The 20,846-nt window shown below is 44.0% G+C and overlaps 1 protein-coding gene across 3 annotated transcripts in view; it reads left to right on the top strand.

The window, feature by feature from the left end:
• Positions 1–15,247, top strand: part of cep112 (centrosomal protein 112) — a 95,679-nt gene extending 80,432 nt beyond the window's left edge. For all 3 annotated transcript variants that reach the window (XM_054607407.1, XM_054607406.1, XM_054607405.1), the window contains 4 exons: positions 5,737–5,826; positions 12,837–12,938; positions 14,308–14,372; positions 14,935–15,247. In XM_054607407.1, the coding sequence (XP_054463382.1) occupies positions 5,737–5,826; positions 12,837–12,938; positions 14,308–14,372; positions 14,935–14,938 (261 nt within the window). In that variant the 3' untranslated portion in view covers positions 14,939–15,247. The remainder of the gene's footprint in view (positions 1–5,736; positions 5,827–12,836; positions 12,939–14,307; positions 14,373–14,934) is intronic.
• Positions 15,248–20,846: the final 5,599 nt, after the last annotated feature.

The following is a 20,846-nucleotide window of genomic DNA, read 5'->3' as shown; positions in this document are numbered from 1 at the left end:
TAGGCAGAATGTTAACTTTTATGGATTAACAGCAGTGTTCAGGGGATTCAGGGGATTGTACCTTTTTATGATTTCTCCCAAAATAGGTGAATCGATTGGTAACATAAAGTTTTCATGACGCTTGAACTTCCCTACAACTGCAAGGAATATTAAACTCCCTGAGATTTGTGTGCTGAGATTAGCCTCATGGAAGTGATATTTGACTATTTCATTGTATAAGCAAACAGAATTTGTTCAAACAGGTCATTTAGCATTTTCAATGTCACTTTGAAAGGGCTAGGGCGTACTAGAGTACTTCATTCAATACCTTTTGATGCAGAGGCGGTTTATTGCACATGAAATCAGCTGTTCTCATCAAACGAGGGATGGGCTTTCCACACAAAGTAGAACATAATGATTAATTATAATACTATACCAAAGAAATAACTTGATCGTACGTTTGGCGAAAATACCATAAAGCACAAATAATTCTGAATTGTTGTGGTAGACAGCGTTTAACACATTTCTCAGGATCAAATTGTGGTTGCTGTTTTTTGTATAATTTCATGTAATTACCGTCAATAAATTGTGTCTTTTTAGGGCTTAAATTTAGACATAATTGAGGGCGGGGCCGCTTTGAGTGACAGGTGGGTGCCTCACCAGGTCGATAGCTGCTAGCTGTCTGGTCTGCTGTCACCCTGGTCTGCCTCAGCTCCACTGACGGTCACCTCTTTGCCCATTTCTTGATTAGCAGGTAGTTAGGCTGTCTCTTCACTTTGAGCTTCACATTGGCTTTTCAGAAACCTAGTGGTGACGTCACAGAGACTACGTCTATATTTTATAGAGTCTTAGGTTTAAATACATTAATCACTTTTTGATTAATGCAGGCCGCAATCAACAGGTTAGAAGACTGGGTCCAGCTATTTTAGTAAAGTACCCTCTACTAGATATATATATATAGAGAGAGAGAGAGAGAGAGAGAGAGACATGTTGTTAATATTTGGAGCACATCAATCAAAACTTTTCTTGTGAGAGCCTGAACATTTAATCATAAAGTAAAAACAAGACGAGAGTTTTTAGGCTGCAATTGTATTTTCAAGTTTTGCTAAACTTTACATCCATTAAATGATATATCGCTTGATGAACAGAATATATGAATGTGAGCCCACACAAACACACACAAATACACACAGGGCATATGGTGCATATTTCAGAGTTGTTTCCTATTCTCTTTCTACTGTAGCTCAGAGCAGCTGAAAGAGAGACAGAGATGGAGAGACAGAGAACAGTGTGTTCCCCCTGTGGGCATAGCTCGGTTGCAACATGTCTTCATTACCGCGGCAATTGTCTTACTATTTTCATCAGTACTATGGAAGGCGCCTCCGTAACCGTGCCGACGTTTGTGCATATTGCAATAGACGAGGTAACTGTTATGTTTGCCGTGCAGGGGAGTTGTGCCGCCGCCATCGTCGAATCTTCACACTTCAGTTTGAAATCCACTCAGGGAAAAACGCTGAAAAGCATCGAGGGAACTGAAAGCAAGTCAATTCATACCGATATCACAGATGTGTTTCAGAGGGGCTGTCCTGGTCAACTTTGCTAAACCACATCATTTTATTCCTACACGCAGACAGACAGACGGAAAAGCAGAAGTTTCACTTCTCTAACACCTCAGGAGAGAGACCTCTCTCCTCTTACTCCTCTTACTCCTCCTCCTCCTCCTCTCTCACACTCACTTCTGTACCTTTCCAACAATCCTTTGATAAAAGTGCAGATAAAAGAGAGTCTGTGCTCATCTCTCCAGCCATCCACCTCTCCTTGACGTTAGCGCCTCCTTTATTATTTACTATTAGATCAGTACAAATACATTCACACACCTCCTTGTTCTACTAAAGCTGGTGTGTGTGTGTGTGTGTGTGTGTGTGTGTGTGTGTGTGTGTGTGTGTGTGTGTGTGTGTGTGTGTGTGTGTGTGTGTGTGTGTGTGTGTGTGTGTGTGTGTGTGTGTGTGTGTGTGGGTGGGCGCAGTCCACATACTGTGTGTCTTTGCCTATGTGTCTGTGCTTCATGCCCCTTGTGTATGTTTCTGTTCTTACCCTTTTGCTTGTCTGTGTGTGTGTGTGTGTGTGTGTGTGTGTGTGTGTGTGTGTGTGTGTGTGTGTGTGTGTGTGTGTGTGTGTGTCCCTGGCTGGAGGCGGTGCAGTGTGAGGTTTTTCGCTGCTGTCTGAAGTCGTCCAGCCTCAGTGTCATTAGAGGATCTCTTTAATCCAGACTTTGGGAGAAACTTCTGACAGCACGCTGCAAATAGAAGGCCCCGCCGCACATGAAGAGCGAGCTCGGCTCCTAACAAAACACCAAGTTTAAAGAGGCCCCTGGCCTTTTTTTTTTTTTTCTCCTCCCACTATTCCCTCCCTTCTTTTCTTCTCCGTTTTTTTCCCCCTGCCCTCTGTTGCTTTTACTTCACCCTAGGGAAACATGCTTGCCTTATCTGTGCAGGAGGACCACCCAGGAAAGATGACTCAGGCATTGTGTGTGTGTGTGTGTGTGTGTGTGTGTGTGTGTGTGTGTGTGTGTGTGTGTGTGTGTGTGTGTGTGTGTGTGTGTGTGTGTGTGTCTGTGTCTGTGTGTCTGTGTGTGCGCCTGTGTGTGCGCCTGTGTGTGTGCATGCAACGCTGGAATTGCACACTCATTTGACTGAGTGTAGCTCTCACATTTTTTAGAACTGTAGCTGTTAATATTAATGCATGCCTCTACCTGCTTGGATCGCTCTGAGCGCCGTGTTTTGTTGGTGCTTGCGTGCGCGTGTGCCTCGCTAATCCTTTGAGCAAAAAGTTTGGAATGAAAGGCAGAGAGCACATTGCTGATGGAGAGGTGAGAGAGGCCTTCAAGTTCCCGGCTGTGGGACGGTGCAGCAGAGGTAAACCGCTGCCCCGTCTCCTCTCTCCGGCCTCGTGTTCTTCTCCTTCATTCCCCTCAGCGTCTTGCCATCTCTCATTCACACCTTTCTGAGCCGACATCCTCCGCCTGTCACATCTTCCGAGGCTGACTTTGCATTTTGTTTACTTTTGCTTCCTGCTGCATGCACTTTTCTCTTTCATTCTCCCCACACCCCCTCCCTCCATCTCTCCCAAAGGAAATCTGATTTCCCCCTCTTCCTGGCCTGTTCACAATGATCCCACTCTGCATGACTGATAAAGACCATATCGTCCTGAGCATCTGGAGACACTTTAGCAGGATCTTCTACATGCGGCCTTTCAAACACTTTAACACACTAACTACCAGCATCTTGTGTTTACGTGTTCCTGCAATACATGTGTGTGTGGTGATCAATGATAAAGAAGCAATAGACCAAAGCTGATGCACCTGCAGAGTCATTTTGTGGAATTTCCAGTGCCCCTTATCTTATTTCCCCTTAAATGCTTTGAGACATGACTCTATATATTAGTCATATTTACTGCCATATTCATTATTATTTCAGATTAGATTAAAGTTTAGGTCCTTGCATTTGTTCACAGGTGTCTACATTCTCCACATCATTGTTTTGTTTTATGGTTTTCAGTGGTCTTGTTTTCCTGAATTCATATTTGTGGCGACCAGAGTCGGTGTGATATCTGTTTCTCTGACAGCGATGAAGGCTAGATATTTCGGAGGCCCTTTCTGACTCACAAAGAGCTTTTGTTCATCAGAAGAATCATCCCATATGATTCTATTAATGAAGTGACGAGCGCTGAACTTCTACCCTCAGAGTTGTTTTTGAGCACATCAGATACAGAACCCACATGAAAGAGCCGAACGCGTCACCAGTGAGGCCCGCTAAGTCAGCCTTACTTCCCAGAAGACCTGGTCCAGAAAGGCTGTGTCACAGTGCGGGGAATCAGGAGTGGGTTCGGAAACGGGGGGGGGGGGATTTATCAGGGTCTTCTTTGTCTGTCCTACTTCTTCCTTTTAAGGATTGATGTAGATGAGGTGATGGTCTCAATGGAGAAGTTTTGGAGGAGGAGAGGGTACAAAATACTTAATTCCCTGACATACAGCAAGAAACACACCTCTTGATACAGTTTATTGATATGCTAAAAATCCGAAATGAACAATTTGTGCAACACATTCTGGTACTTTATATCATCGGACCGTATAAATGGTTTAAACTCCAAATGCTTTTTTCTAGTGTCGTTGCGCCTTTTGATTGCACCAATAAACAAAATGAAATGATGAAACCGAAAGCAAGGGTTGCACTGGATGGAGACGTGGGCTGTGGTGGGATCGTGACTGGCTAAGAAACACCCTGATTAATAGGATCAACGCGCCGCAAAACCAGCTGCCTTTCATGCTGCCGAGCTAAAAACTGACCCCGACGTGCTCCTGATTCATAATATTCTAGTTATGTGTGTGTGTGTGTGTCTAGTAATCCGTCTACCAGAGGCTTAAATTAGCAACTGCAGAGGAGGGAGGTACATTATAAAGATGATATACCTGCATCAAAGCAGTTTGGTGTCAAAAAAAGGAAAATATAAGATTCATTTTCCATCATTTTAGATCTTTCTGTATCTAAAAAAAAATCTGACAACAAAGGTTTCAACTTCCTTTTTAAGTCAGTGTCAGTATTTCTCAGAGAGTTGCTACCAAGAAGTTCAACCATGCCCCGGAGCCTGACAGTCTGTGTGTGATTTATGTCAGCGTGGTGGGTCGTAGATCAGGCCGGTCATGGCTATCACCTGGACTGTGTTTCCATCAGCTCCCAGCATCGACGAGGCAACACCTGGCCCGCTCGCTCAACTCCACTGGGGAGACACACTGAGGATGTTGATGCAAGCCAGTCCTCCCTTACACTCGTGTTTGTTTGTTTGTTTGTTTGTTTGTTTGTTTGTGTGTGTGTGTGTGTGTGTGTGTGTGTGTGTGTGTGTGTGTGTGTGTGTGTGTGTGTGTGTGTGTGTGTGTGTGTGTGTGTGTGTGTGTGTGTGTATCTCTCTCTGCTTTTCATGCCGGCTAATCAAAGATGAAGTGTCCACATGTGCGCTCAAAACATCTGGTTCTGCGTCGCATGCAGGAACTGCGCCTTTGTTTCCACTGCTATCACTTACAGGCAGGGAGGGAAATGTCCCACACACACACACACACACACACACACACACACACACACACACACACACACACACACACACACACACACACACATATATTGTGCATTCTCTTTCTTACTTGCTTGATTCTTAGAAAGCAAAATAGATTCAATTCTTTATTGGTGCCTATGGGGGGGAAATTTGACCAACTCATGAGTTTGTATGTGAGAGAGGGTTCTTATCCGCTAAATAATACATCCCTCTTATTACTGCCAAAGAAATAATGATCCTTAAAGGAGTGCAACTTTCACAAAAGCCTTGGAAGTTTTCCTAATTCCCTTAGCGAGCAAGTCTCTCTTTCCGTATGCCCTTGTCTATAAATGAGTTTGGGCTTAATGAGGCCAGCTTGCCAGTAATTACTGTCCTGACTTTATTATTAGCCTTTTAACACGGAAAGACTAATCACAGGCTGCATCTCTGCTCGCTGTCCCTCTGTCCTCCCTCCTGTCTACCTTTCTCCGTCCACAATATTCTCTCTTAGGCTCCTTATGTCTTGATCGCTCTTGTTTTCTCATTCCGAAGAGTCTCCTTCTAGCTCAAATGTGACTGTGGATGAATGTATATCACTTTGCGTCAGTGACACATCACACCACCCAGATCAGCCGACGACACTGACTGCCTCTCCCTTCTCTCCCCCCCAAGGCTCTGCAGGAAAAGGTGGAAAGTCTACAGAGGCAGCTGCACAGCTCCGAGAAGAAGCTGCTCAGCAAAGAGCTGGAGACAGAAGAGAAGGTAACAGTCACTCTTTTTTCTCTTTCTCCGTCTCTTTTTCATGCCCGTCAGGCTTAAACTCATTTGCTCTTCACCATTATCGATGCATCGTCTTCAGCCTTTACGTTAATGTAAATGTAACTTTTATTGTTACACATCAACTCTGCAAGAAAGCAAATAAGTTTACTTTTTGGGGGCGACTGTGGCTCAGAGCGAGCTGACCTTCAGTCAGAGGATCGCCGGTTCAAACCCCGGCTCTGCTAATCCGTGTTGATGTGTCCTTAGTTAGACACTTGACCCCAAATTGCTCCCGCTTTGTGTTCCAGCTGTCTATGAATGGGTATGAATGATTAGTAAGAGTCCGGATGGGCAGGTGGCACCTTGCATTAGCCCCTCCCATCAGTGTGTGAATGGGTGAATGATGACGTGTAGTGTTAACGGGCTTTGATTGGTCGGAAGACTAGAAAAGCGCCATACAAGTACCGTCCATTTACCATTTATTTACCATTTACATGTAAGCTTGGGGAGCTGTGTGGGGGGTCCGGTGCCTTGCTCAAGAGCTACTGGCCCGCCTCACACTTCTCTTTGACTTCTTATTATTAATCATACGACTCTATTTTTCTCTCTTGACCCGTTCAACACCCACCTCTGCTCCTCCATCACCTGGTGTCCCCTACCCCCCTCACCCTCACCCTCACTTGCCATCCTTACTAGACCCTCCAGGGGGCCACAGAAGACAGAACAGAAGCTGTACTCCCCCCTCCTCTCTGCCCTCCCCTCCTCACTCTACCATCTCGTTCTCCTGTTCAGAGTCACAGATATGCCCCCTCGCACATTTCCCAAATTCCTTCAGATTTGGCTTCAAGAGCCAGTGCCTAGGGCCAGGAATGCCACCACCGCCTGTGTTCAGAGGGGAAGCCTCTGTGCACACACACACACTCCCCATTGCTCTCCAGAATGCCCTGTAATCAGGCTCTGTTTTGACCTTGACACACACAGAGAAGAAAGCACTAATGACTGAGCTCACACAGGAGGCTCTTCTTTGTAGCCTGGTATGTACACCGAAGGCATTCATCCTCCTGTGTCCCCCTCTGATCCGCCCACTGACCCTTGTACACACTTCACACACTCGTCACACACCTCAGTGTCTGGCCGTCATAAATCTGCAGGAAGGGGTCAGTGGTTTTTAGGAGCCGTTGGTCGCTGACCCCGTCCCAGAGGCGCTGCACGTTGTTTCCTATAGCCTAAGAGGAGCTGACCCCTGACCCCCGCCAGCTGTGATGTCAGATCATCTCGTTTGGATACCAGTTTGGGTTACGCTTTTTCTGCTTTGCTTTTTAGAGTGTTTTCTTAGTGTATTTACTGGGCGATCCATCACTGAAGACACAATCGATTGATGTGTTGGTGAAAATGTTTTCCCCGCAGAAAAACCCCCTTGACTGTTGAATGCAGAGAATTGAAAGAAATGTACCTGCTCTCTTGTATTCTACTTTCTCAAGGTGAAGAGCACATCTTTTAATGAACTAGCAACACTATGGCGTATTGTTTACATGTTAACCGCTTGTAGCGTGACCTCAGATACCCAGTGACTGTGTGAGCGTAGTGAAAGGTGTCGGAGTTTACTTCAGGTAGATGATGTTGGTTCAATCCAACGTTGGTCCACTGCTTTAAAAGCAAACACATATTCTGAAATCAACAGTTGAACTCGTGACATTTTGTTTAAAAACAAAAATATTGTTGATTTCATTTTTTGTGCTTTAATTTACTTATCCCTTTTATATTGCACATTAAATCACTCAAAACCCACTTATTGCTTGTGGTCTATGGAGCTTAGTCTTGTATGATTGAAGTGTTTGGATACTGGCGCCAGTAAGAAACACAGATTTTAGTACTGATACCAAAGATGCTTCTTTCTGGTAAAAATAAAATAAAAATCAGCAACACGTTGATTTAAATCAGGCAATGTGTCAAAGCAAAGAACGGGTAAACAAGATGCAGAAATGTATCAAGCATTTGGTACCAATCGTACGTACTTGACGGTTCTCAATTCTCTGCCACAAACACATTTCACTAATCTAACGCAGATTGTTGTTGCTGAGACAAAGTTGGCGGCAAAGACACAAACAGGAAGTGTGCCATAGTCGGATAAGAATGGAGGAATCTCTGCACATCAGCTCACTCTGAGCTGAAAGCGTCGCTTCGACAGATACGACAGCTGAGGCAGAAAACAAGGTTATAGTAAAAGCTTTTTCATAAGGGGGAGCAACGAATGTCTTCATCAGTCAGAAGAGGCAGCGGAGACATTTGAGACGCCTTCGCCCATCTAATAGCTGTGTCTTATGGGATGGACAGGTTCCTGGCATGAGCGCGTCTGTCCTCACAGCGCCTTCGCGTTGAACTTCTGATGATGAAATATGCGTCTCACAAATCCTTGCACAGTCTCTGACGCAGAAAGTATAACTTTGGCTTCACAGTGTTTTTCCACAGATCTAAATGTGTGTTTGTGTGCACCTCTTTTTTGGCAAAGAGTCACAGTTCTACTCCCTTTGTGGAGAGAGAGAGAGAGAGAGAGAGAGAGAGAGAGACCGTTTGAATCATGTGTATTCCTGCTCTCACCTCAGGTCAGGTGTGTGTGTGTGTTTTTGAGTGTTCATGGTGCATGTCAATAGGAAAACTGCTTTTCTGCTGTGTATTTGTGTTTGGTTCATGTGTGACTGTTTGCATTAGTGTTTATCATAAGTGCATCCTCGTAGTTTTTTGCACATCGGTACATTGTTTTTCCATATATGATAATAAACCTCCGCTCTCCGTCTCCTCACACCGATCTTGCCCTAGTTTATCTGCCAAGACTTGTCTTTGTAATCCGATCCCTCCCATGCAAGAAAACCAGCCTTTCTGCCCAGACTTCACACAGATGTTGCTTGCCTTACACTAGCAGGGCCCTCGCAGGCTTCCCCCCCACACACACACACACACACACACTTTAAAATGGCGGATCAGCAGCTCCTTGTGTGTGGTTCAATCCTCCTTGAAGAGAGGAGCAGTATGTTGAAGAGTACAGCTCTTTGTATAAATACATAATGATACAGCGGGCACGGCGAAGTGTACAAGTTTCAGAGATATGTTCTGCCGCGTCGTGGGACCGTGGTAAAATAAAAAATAAATCATATCTGTAGTTGTTTTCAGTATTGATGCCGACATGAAAATGCAGAAGAGTTGAACTTGAGTTCTGTAGTCTCGGTCGTTTTCCTGTGTGCTGTTTTTGTTGAGGCATATTACATCAGCAGCTACCAATCCATCCCATAGTTCTAACAACTTCAATAAGATCTGAAGCCACTTCTAATCTCCTCCTTCCTTTTTTCTCACTTTTGTGAAGCGGTTTCTTTTTTTCCCCTCTCGCACCAAAGTGTTTTTGAATTCAAATCGCTCCTCGGTGAACTCCGAGTGCCGACTCAGTGGATGTGGAGGTGCAAACTTTGTGAGTGGCGTCATTTTTGATGTACCCCCTTGTTCCCGACAAGGTTTTTGTCACTTTGGAACAAGAGGGGTATATCAAAAATGTCTTTCCGGCAGCTACTCACCCCCCCCTAAAAAAAAAAAAACCTGTCCCACGCAAGCCTGCACACACACAGACACCCCAACTTCATTAGCATACATCAAGCTTCCCAACGATGTGACAAACTTCATTTGAACGTTGAAAGTGTTGAGGGCTTGTTTCTTTCTGCTGGCAGCTGTCAAAAACCACGCCATGTGACGGTACCAAACGCGAGGGAAAGTCAAAACCACAATCTAAAGACTATATATAGATGAAATGTTGTCATTTTAAGATGACTGGGAGGGGAAAACGACTGCCGCTCCTCGCAGTCTTCAAAAACTAGAGAATTACGCTTCATCAGGAACAAACAAAAATCTCATTTTAAAAAATGAGCTGTGGAGATGAAACCTGATTTATTTATTTTTTTTCTCCTGAAAGTCAAAGTCCCTCTTCATTGCTTTGGGAGATAGTGGCACACTTCTTTTTTCCTTGCATTTCTCTTTTCTCATCCTGCTCTCTCTCATCTGGAGTCCGTCAATGACCAAAACCTTGTGGAGGGTTTGATCAGCAGTACTGTTCAAAGGCACCCAGCATCTGTCCTAATGGTGAGGAGGCTTCTTTTTTTTTCCCCCGCCACACGCCTCCTGCTACCTGTCAGAAAAACAAACATGCCTTTGCTGTAAAAATAAATAAATGTTGAAAGAAGAGAAAAAGGTGTTTGCGTGAAGGAAAATGGAGATGAGAGAGGAGGGACCCTGGAAGAGGCGAGGGGACGCAAAGCAGACATCTTTGGGGAGTTTTGAGAGATGCTGCTGGTTTGAATTTTAACTCCATGGAGAGACGCACTGAAGTCAGAAATTGGAATCGGTGCTTTACCTATCATTTGCTTTTTTTCTGTATCTGTGAGCTGAGCATACGTTTCCACAACAGAGAAGTTCTTATAAAAAAAATAGCTGCTGCCTCCACCCACACAGGAGCTTTAGTTAGAAATGCTGTGGCAATATCGTACGCCATCAAGTTAACGTAGCTTAAAACAGCAAATGTACGTGCATTATGTACAATGTGTATTATGCATTAATACAAAATAAAAGCTTATTTTATGATCAGAACAATACAAAGTCTACAATACAAGTTTAACGAAGCATGATTTGTCCCGAGCTGCAGTCGACCATGAAGTCATTCAGACAGACGCCACATACACAACCTCACTGTATCCCATAATAAATATGTTGTTTTTTGCTGACTCGTCCATTTCGATTCCGCCATAACTTTACGTTCACAGTCGTCCCCCCGACGCTCCCTGTGAGTCCCGGTGAATTTTCGCCGCTGTAGCCGTGCCCGTTCTAATGTATGGGAAGAAAAAATGGAGACAGCGTTGCCACAAAGGAGCTTGTAATTTAGGCAGAGCGGATCTCTCATTGCCGTGGCGACTGCACCATACATGAACCAAGAATGCAAAACTAAGGAGCGTGGCTTTTGAAGAATCTAGACTTATATTCAGAGTGGTTGGTTAAGGGATGTGTTTATTCAACCATTGTTTATTGCTCTGGTCTGAGGTAGTGGAGTGTGTTTTGTCTTGGCTTGCCATGCTGTTATGACTACAGAAGCTGCTATAGATAGATAGACTTTTATTTTTGGGAAAAATCCGCACTCCCACAGTTTCAGCTGATTTTTCAACTCCCTGGACATTCAAATTAAAGCTTCTGAAAACCCCGTTTTCTTATTGCCACTTGTTTGAAAAAGGTCACTCTCAAATTATCCTTGACTTCATTCTCACACAGAGAGAAAAAGACATATGTCTGTAAACTTTCAAATGAATAGGGTAGAAGGAGACTGAAAAAAAAAAATGGCCAAGTTGTGGCGGTCTAATCTACTGCACACTGTGCCGAGACAAAGTGAGCTGCTTCATGTTGGGATCATTTATACTGTTGGGGGGGGTTCTTTGAAGTGCTTTCCAATCCCTTTCATTGTGCCCAGGAAGATTAATTAGCCAAAACCAGAACAATCAGTTAAATCACAACAGGAAAATTATTTCAGGAAAACCAATCTTTTTTTTTCCCTCCCCCCCTCCTCCTCACCTCTTTCACGCTCTCCTCACATGAAAGACCGGACTGATGAGAGTGGAGGCGAGCAGCGTGGGGGGGGGGTTATTCTTAATGTTAGCTGGACTTTGGGCTCTGTCAAAGACATTATGGTCTGCCCAAATGCTCAGACTCTCCCCTTGGTTACACCTTGAGTGTGGCTGAAAACTGTTGCTTTCCACAGCCCCCGTTGATTCCTCCCGCTCTGTTAAACCATTCATCACGCTCTGAATTAATTGATCCGGCTACTCTCTTTTCAAACTGCTGTAAATGCTTTTTACAGTACAGTAAAAAGCTCTCTGTGCTTCTGCATGTGTGTGTGTGAGTCCATTCATGTGTGTTTGTGGGTAAAACACAGGGGGGGGTTAGTTGCATTTACCAAAACCTCTTTTTTTTCAACTTCTATAATCAGACTCTGGTTTAGTGGAGTGTAATTTAGCCCCAGACAGACTTCCTCCAGTCCTCCCCAGTGGAGCTAGCTCGCTAACCGTGGAGCTGCTGCAGCGTTTGATGTGTTCTGCCCTCCACCGCGGCCCTGTCCTCTTCCAAACCCAGCTGTGTTGGGGGGGACATGAATGCATTGTGTCAGATCTGGCTGTAGGCGGCAGCTGCCAGTAGGGGGTGTTGTGCGGAGCGAGCAGTGCCAGTCTGTGGACCCCCTGTGGAGATGTGAAGGAGCTGTGAAGAGCGAGGGAAATACTCTGAGCCATGAATAAAGAGGGGATACCCACTGTCTGTCTGTCAGTGTGTGTGTGTGTGTGTGTGTGTGTGTGTGTGTGTGTGTGTGTGTGTGTGTGTGTGTGTGTGTGTGTGTGTGTGTGTGTGTGTGCCTCCTCCAAGGGAACCACTCACTTGGCGCTCTGACTGAAAGTGCATGCATGACATAAAAGTGTTTAGATGAATGGGCAGCAGAAGTGCTTATTCAGCAAAGATTTTAATCCATTATTATTCACTTCCTTCATTTTGTCTTTAATTGAGTCTTGAGTGTTTCACTTTCTTTTTATTTTATTTTTTAACAACAAAACATAACAAATAAGGTAATCATCATACACATTTGGTCAAATTAAGCAACAAAGATTTATTTTTTTAGGAGTGTTAATCCAGCATAAACACATATATCCTTAAACAAAGACAGAAAGAAAAACAAAATCAATAAATAACTGAAATAAAGATAAATAAATAAATAAAACAGAAAACATATTACATATTGGGGAGAAACTTACAATTACAGTGTCAGTCAGTGGGTTTTTTTTTTTTAAATCTACAAATGACATAAATACAGCTGAAGATCACAAGTTTAAAGTTTTTTTATGATTGAATAACTACTGTGTCATATGGACTTATTAACTTATTTGTTCAGGTGTTCCCACTCTGTTAACCGACACTGTTTGGCCGCCCTGCCTCTGTCCTCTCAGGTGACTGTGGTGCGTCAGGAGTGCGAGGAGAAGATCAAAGGCTTGATGCCAGCAGAGCTCCGACAGGAACTGGAGGACACCATCACCTCTCTGAAGGCTCAGGTGAGAAGTGACTGTTTGCCAGATACAGATCAGATGCAGGCGGCGGGACCAGAGCAAACACGCTGACACATTCAATCTGGTGGCTTTTAGTTTCAGGAATGTTTAAAAAAACCGTTTGGGAGCTCAGGTTTCTATCAAATATCCTCCTGTCTTTGTCTGTTCCGTTAATCGTTACCCATTTAAACACAATGTACTGTGTATCGGACGGATTTTCAAAGTAAAGTTCATTATCCTCAGTTCTTTTAAAAGTAGATTTTTCTCCTTTTGTTTTTGCTTTTCCTAACTTTTAATCAATCAAAACGTTACCTACACAAATATGGATGTAGGAGTTATTTATTTAATCATAACTGGACCTTGACAATCCTCTTTATTAACTTTAACATCTCCTTGTCTCTCCATCCGATCACCCCTTGCATAACCACATAAATGTAGCCCCGTTGTTACTCAGTCCGCTCATTTTGACACTGAATATCAATTAAGGGCTTTTCATTTTTCTCAGCTTTTAACATTGTAAATGAAAGAGGGATTTCTGTAATGCTGATGTACAAGTTTTTGTTAAAGGGGGCTCATCGTAAACCTCTGCCTCGTTCATATAGGTTTACCAAGATCCCATGTCAGTGTGCTCAGACCACAGCTCTGTGATCGGATATGTTCATAAGATGTGATTCACGAGCGGAGCGTTCTCTCCTCCCGTTGACGACGTCTTAGGTTTTTGCACATTAAAGTGCATTATTTTTAAAAAGGTGGGGAGAGTTTCTGTTCCTCTGGAGGAATCCGACCACATTTTGTTGAGGTTTTTTTTTTTTGCAGATACTCCACCACTGAGAAGTGCCAAATGAAATGCTAGAACTCTTCCTGAGGTCTCCCCCACAGAAAGGAATGCACCCTCGGCTCCAGTACGGTAGTCCCAGAACAATGCGGATTCTTTCAGAGCCGTGATTATTCTGCCAGGCCCGACGCGCCGTGTAAATGTAGATGGGGTTTATTTTCACTTCGGCCAAAGACACTTCATAAATAAACTCACACTTTGTAGCCAAACAAAAGAATCCCTCGCCGTGTGCTAACCTCGACTAACCTGGCTCATAATCTTCTTCTCTGTCCCCGCCGCCTCCACCCCGCTGCCCCTTAATCTGCTGACCCCCAACCCCTGCTGTCCTGACCCCTGGACTCAACAACCGGGCCTTTCTTCCACTTAGCTAACCCCCTTCCACCCAAAAGCACAAAGCCATCATGCGTCTCCACTTCCAGTTTCTGCATTCTGACGCGCCGGTTTTCCAACTTTCCTCATTCTGATTCTAAACAACTAATCAGAGAAGGTTTTTTTACGATTACTGTGTTCCATATTTTGCATTGTGGTTCTGTGTTGCAGGTTAACTTCCTCCAGAAGAGAGCCTCTCTGCTACAGGAAGACCTGGATGCCTGTCGCAGCAGGAGGTTAGCGTGATTGTTATGATTGTACAGAAGCGTGTGAGTGCATACGTGCCTCTACATAGTTCACGTGGAAGTTTGTACTTCTTCTCTGCGGCACAAAGCATGTACAGTATGTGCCGTTGTTTTTGCACCAGGAAGGTTGTGAGCATAGTAAACATCAGGATTACTTTGTACCACACTATTAACGATGCCGCCGCATTAGATGAAGTCTCGTCTTTGGCTGTGACAGCTTCCCGTCCTGAGGGCTTTGATTTGCCTCCCATCCATCATACTGTACGAGCCATTTATGTCTTTTGAGCAGCATCTTCTAAACGCAGTGATGAGAGGCCTCGTCAAACGACGCTGCCGCTCACATCTCGGCAAACATCTCTCAGGACTGTCAGTCACTCGCATCACAGCAGATAACCGGTTATTTCACTGTACTCACTCCACCTCACAACTTAAAGTGACGGAGACGTTGACAATCTCAAAGGAGAGAGTCAATTTAAATTCCATGATGGTGTTCTTTATTGGCGATGTGTCTTAATGGTTTAACACTGGAATAACCACAACTCTTTCTCAATAGGTAACCTTGGAAAAACCTCAGCCATGAGGCCACGCCGGGATATGAAGGACAAGACATCCAATCAGATGTGAGCATTATTGATTGTTACACACCCGTCATGCCACTGGACCAGTCATCTTTTTAGTTTAATGTGCTGTTGTCTCTCATGGTTTTATTAGCATATAAACTATTTATTCATTGTCAGAATTTAGTTTTGCCTTGTCTTGTTGGAAAAAGTATTATATTTATGTTCACAACTGGTTACATTGTTCAATTTTTTATTATTTTTTCACATCATTAACTTGATATTATTGTTATTGACATTTCTTACCGAAACCCATCATTTTTAATAAAAGACTTTGCCTCATTTTCTTCTTTTGTTTGAATTCTGAGCATGTTTTTCCATCTTCTTCAAATACCTTATAATAAGTCCCTCAATTAGCAGAAGTCATGCTGTTGCCCTTTGTTTTTATATGACCACAACATGCATGTTAACCAAGATTGGCTCTGCAACGTTACACTGAAGTCAAAGACCTTGAATTCCCATCTCCCCCGTCACTATTTAGCATCCCCTTTCTGCTGGAGCCCCCGTTTGAACTGAGTGGAGCATTGTGGGGTTTGTGGTTGGTTCAGATAAAGAGCGCTGCGAGTCGATTGTTTGAACCTCAGGCCAAACACTACAGTCCTTGAGCCCAGTGTTTCCGCCTCCACCACCACTCTGTGTTACCACCGACTCCACTCAAACCCCAGCTGAAGGACTCAGACACTCGAGTCCAGGAAAATGGCGTCCGTGTCTCCTCCTCGTCTCCAGAGTGTGGAGGTTTTATGATGATTGAGCCCCCATCCATTGTTTTGTTTTTTTATCTCTCTGGTAGGTGAGGAATGCATTGGCTTGAGTACTGATAATTTCAAAAGAATCTAGTTTTTTTACCCTGGAAAGTCGTTATTAAATTCCAAAATCAGATTTGATTTCAAAAGAGGCCTCTACACTTATTTGCGTTGGAATTGCTTTCTTTTTTCGCCCGCAGTTCACGCCCCTCCATGTGTTCCCGTTGTCCGTGACCTGCTCTGCTGTCTCCAAACGAAACACTATACCCCTCTCTGTATTTATTTGATGTGCTTATTCTGCTGCCCAGGCAGAGGGAGGCGAAAGGAGAGAGGACTGTCAGGCCGACATCTGAGAATCAGGAATTTAGTCTTTCAGCACAAAGCCTTTGTAGAGTCTGTTGTTTCTGGATGGAGTGCACGGAGGATTAAGAACTATTGCAACACAGCATCATACGTGCACTCGTGTACATCTGAGGAAGAAGTATGTGTGACATTTTGCATGTAATGGATGTGTGGTTACATCCATGAGACCTCAGTGTTTCAAACAAACTAGAGCGTACGACATCCATTGTGTCTGAAGGCAAAAGTGTTTGAACTATTTCTGAATGGAAACACTCATATGTGGGTTCAAAAAGCATAACTCATAACTGCATCCCACTGCATCCCTGATCATTCTCCAATAAGTGTGTGTCTTTTGCATGTCTTGACCCTCTTAGTGACAGCGTCAAAGCTGTTTAGGGGTTTTGTTTTACTTGAAACCATCTACAGGAGCAGGTAAAGGTGTCAGAGAACAACTACTGATAAATAGCAGTTTGCATCTTTTTCGTGGACCGTCTCCAGGATGTCTGGAGCAAAGCTGCTGGTGGAAAAAGACAATACATTTAAGGATAATAAACAAAATCATTGTATAGTGAATGTAAACGCTCTGTCTGCTGTGGTTTAAATGGCATCTCTCTTACACCTCTACCAGCTCTTTATGATGGCTTTAAAGTGTCTTTTTTTGAAGTAACTCTACCTTTCTACATATCGTTGGATCTCTGATTTAAACTCTTCGAAAGTCTCTCTTTGCATTCATGACCTTCCCTACTTTCACACCTCTACACACCTGGACAAACGCTACGTAAGATAGCAACTGACGTGGTATATGTCATATGGTCTGTTTTTGAAAGTGACAAGAATTGTCAGACACATCCCAGACTGGTTCAGCTGTTGGAAAAAAAAAGATGCTTGGACGCCGTTGATAAGTGCTTGTTAGGACACACACTGCTGTCACAATTATAAGAGTTAGTTTGAGCTACATCCTCCAACAAGCATGGCTACCTTACGCAGGGGAAATGTGCCCTTTTATTCCCATTTGTACGACTTTTCGGCGTCTCCCCCTTCTTTATGACGACAGGCTGTTTGTCCCACACCTGCAAGTACAACCATTTTGAAATAGATATGAACACTTTAGCCTTCAGACGCGATCTCAGGACACATGGTATGAACTAGTTTGCTTCACTCATAATGACAAACTACTGACAGAATTCATCAGATCCCAAATCGTACAAACACTTCACTCCCTTCACAAGTAGCTGCTGATACTGTAGATCTAAAGGGCTTTTAATGTCATTACTCTGACATAGTTTCCCTCTAATTGATTGTCTACCACCTAAATAACCTTCATAATTGGGCTTGTGTAAATACAAGCCATGAATGTCATTTCCACAGAGCCGACGCGGCCCCATTAAGGATCAAAGCCCTGGCTTCCTCCCGGTTATCTCCTCATCAGACGGTGGACTGTTGTGTGACAGCAGTAAAGGGCGGTCCGGAGGCTCCGGAGGTTTCCACCACAGTCTCGCTTCATGCTTGTGCTCACGGCCGCTGTGCCGTCGTTCAGATCGGTGTCATGTGTTCGGTTTAAATGTTTCGTTAGCTAATGAGTAGTGTTCATGACATGAGTGCACAAAGGCCCGTTTTAAAAGTCATTGCACAGAAGATAAAAAAAAAAAAAAATGCCTCATGGCACTGAATTAGAAATGAAGAGCAACTGCAAAAAGTGGTGCAGAGGAGTTTTTGTTTTGAAGTGTTTTATTCCTTTAGGATATCTGAAAGTTTTTTTTGAAGACGGGAATTTAAAGAGCAGTGATTTGTAATAAACTGCAGTTTCGGTTGATTTTAAGGTCATTCCCCACTCCTCTTCTTTTTCTTTTTTTTTTATACTACATCTACACATGTGACAGTCTGTGCATGTGCTCTTCATTCTGAGCACTCGTGACGGGCCTCTGGGATCGACTGTACATCAGCGTGTGATTGACAAAGTCATCGTGCATGCGTGTGCGTGAGCCGCGTGTCACCGTGGGCTTTTTATAGCTCCGTATTCTGAGTCAGACCCTAGGAGGCCTGCGTTTGGCTGCTGTACGCTGCTCGCATAAATAAACCTGTTTATCGCAGACACTTCTCTCACACACACACACACACACACTGATGTCTTCCCCCTTTGTGTCTCTCCCAGCTAGTATCACTCTCTCTTTGTTGAGACGGTATTTATGGCAGTGATGTTTCCTTTTCTTTTTCCTTTTTTACCCGGCTCTGTCACTCAAGTGCAACAAGAGCTGTGAGAAGGATATGCAGCTGTGAGATTTGAGAACAAGTGGGTTAGAGGCTACGTAGTGAAGGAGGCACGGAAGGTTTTGTGTTTTTGTGATTGTGGTGTGATTTTGCTGTGTGGGTTGAGCAGAGGGACAGAAGACCATCTACTAAAGACAGTGTGGGAGGTTTGTCTGTATCACTTGCCCTTCGTCTCTCTCTCTCTGGATATCTGGTATCTCTGTCTCGCTTTTTCCATTTATCTCTCTCAGCCTCTTTGATTATTCGGTACATAATCTTCCACTAAATCTGGTGATTAGTGAAGTAGACTTTGGCCACATCCACACAAATGCAGAAAAAGTTGATAATGCATGTTTTTATTCTTCTTTTTCACCCTCCTTTCATTCAATTTCAAAAAGATATCTTTCAAAGTGCATCATTTTAATGTTGAATTAGTTTGGAAATAAATAGGGTATGAAGACTGAAAACAAGTCTAACTGCAGGTTAGTTAGTTTTGCCGTCTTTTGCATTTTTCCTTTTTTCAATTCACGCGACCCAGAGTGAATTTGCATCTTTTTGTGCCCAGTCGTGTCTTTGAATTGACTTTACATTTGTTGGATTCAGTTTAAATGCACCAAAAAATGCACTTAAAAATGGCTCATTTTATAGTTTATTCATACATTTAACTTTTCAGATGTGTTTTCTTTACCATTGTATCTTCCAACATTACGGTCTCAATGCTGTTTGAAAGCTTTCTCCACATTGACACCTCAGCAATTGTGGTGAAAAATACAAACTCCCTCTGTTTGATCAATTCTTTGCATATAGAAAGTCTAAAATGTAGGTTTCTAGTCCCAAAACTCATCTGTTTGATCACAGAATGTAGATTGAACTCCCCAAAATCCCCAGAAATACTATCGAGGACATTTTGAGTGGCCTTTGTGTGCTTAAAGGTTTCTACTGCCCTGAAAACGGTGGTCCAATAGTAATATACATGACTGTCACGTAATTTCAAGGATCTGATTGTCTCAGGAAGAATTTATGAAAATTTTTACCCGCTGGCATAAACAAACAACACTTTGAGAAAGGTGTGAAGCTGCTGACTCAAATTGCCCGCACAAGATTTGATCTGATAATTCAGTGTTTAATTCCAAGCATTTTACGGAAATCTGCATTTTCATATTTATCTGCATTTGTGAGCACTTATTTGATCTGTCTGCCCTCATCAGAGCACATAGTATCTGTTGCCATGGCGCTCTCCCTAGTTGACGTGTCACACCCCTCTAATGGAGGAACGGGAAGTGGAGGAGGGAAAGAGATACAGATCTGGGATCTGTTGAACGGACGAGCGAGTTAATCACCTCACCGGTCTGGTAACCCTCGGACTCGCTCCGGAGTCAGGGAAGAGGAAGACGGGGTTAAAGTGACGGATTAAGGATGAGTGAGGGAGACCAGGAGTTCAGGTTAACACTGATTTGGAGACGGATCGCTGTCCTGTCAAGCATGGCGGAGCGGTGGCGTCCGGGCCTGTGAAGTGTCTGCATGGTGCTTCAGTGCAGAGCGGCAGAGGAAATGAAAGTCATTACTGTCAGCGTGGAGTGAGCTTCATGGCCCAAACGGGATTAGACAGTGCATCCGACATTGTTTCTATACATTGGTAGACTTAAAAGTCAAGCGCAAAATGGGATTAAAACGAGGGAAAGAAACCAATAAATAACCTTCAACAACCCCCCCCCCCCCCCCTCTTTCTGCCTCTCTGTTATTCCTCCAATCCCCTACCTGTTTCATGTCTCGTTGTGTCTTCATAGTCCCTTTTTCCCCTCTTTCACCTGTCTCGCTCTCCCTCTTTCACTCTCTCTGACATGTTTCTCTTTTCCCGTCTTCCATCCTTCACACACTCAACGGCGTCATCATAATGCACAGGTAGGCGCCGACTCCCACGCGCACTTTACATTCTCTGTTTTGCAAAAAAAAACATCCTTCTGGGGCCAATTGGCGCTTGAAATCCAACTTCATTCCCCTCAAACTGAACCCTTTCAAATAACAACCCCCCTCCTCCTCCTCCTCCTCCTCCTCCTCCTCCTCCTCTTCAACCACCCGCACTCTTTTTTTTCCTCTTTCAAAACAGCCCCGTAACAAGCCGGCGAATTGTTGCCCTCCCTTAACTTTTAAGGGTATTATGCACCATGTCCAACTTCAAAGCCTGTCTTAACTCCACACTTTAATTGTATCTTCGCCAGCTCTCTGCGTGCCATTTGATTGTGCTGACAACAGCACTTCTCCCCTCAGTTCTCCTCCCGTCCTCCTCCGCCACTCTTTGGTCCTCGATTATGTTTGTGTTTTGACCCCCACCACCACCACCATCACAGCTCCTCTCCCTTCAGAGGCCATTGTCCCCCCTGTTGTCACCTACTTTGAAGAGGTAGCCTCCGTTTCCTCTCCAAGCAGTCGCTTGTTGCCCGGGGTGTGTACACACCAAACAAACTTGAAACAGTAACCCCCTGTCCTACATTGGCTGTCTCCTGCTCTCTTTATCA

Source organism: Anoplopoma fimbria, chromosome 11 (genome assembly GCF_027596085.1).
Source record: "Anoplopoma fimbria isolate UVic2021 breed Golden Eagle Sablefish chromosome 11, Afim_UVic_2022, whole genome shotgun sequence".
Lineage (NCBI taxonomy): Eukaryota > Metazoa > Chordata > Actinopteri > Perciformes > Anoplopomatidae > Anoplopoma > Anoplopoma fimbria.
Note: the sequence above shows the minus strand (reverse complement) of the source record. Positions and strands in the feature narration are given on the sequence as shown.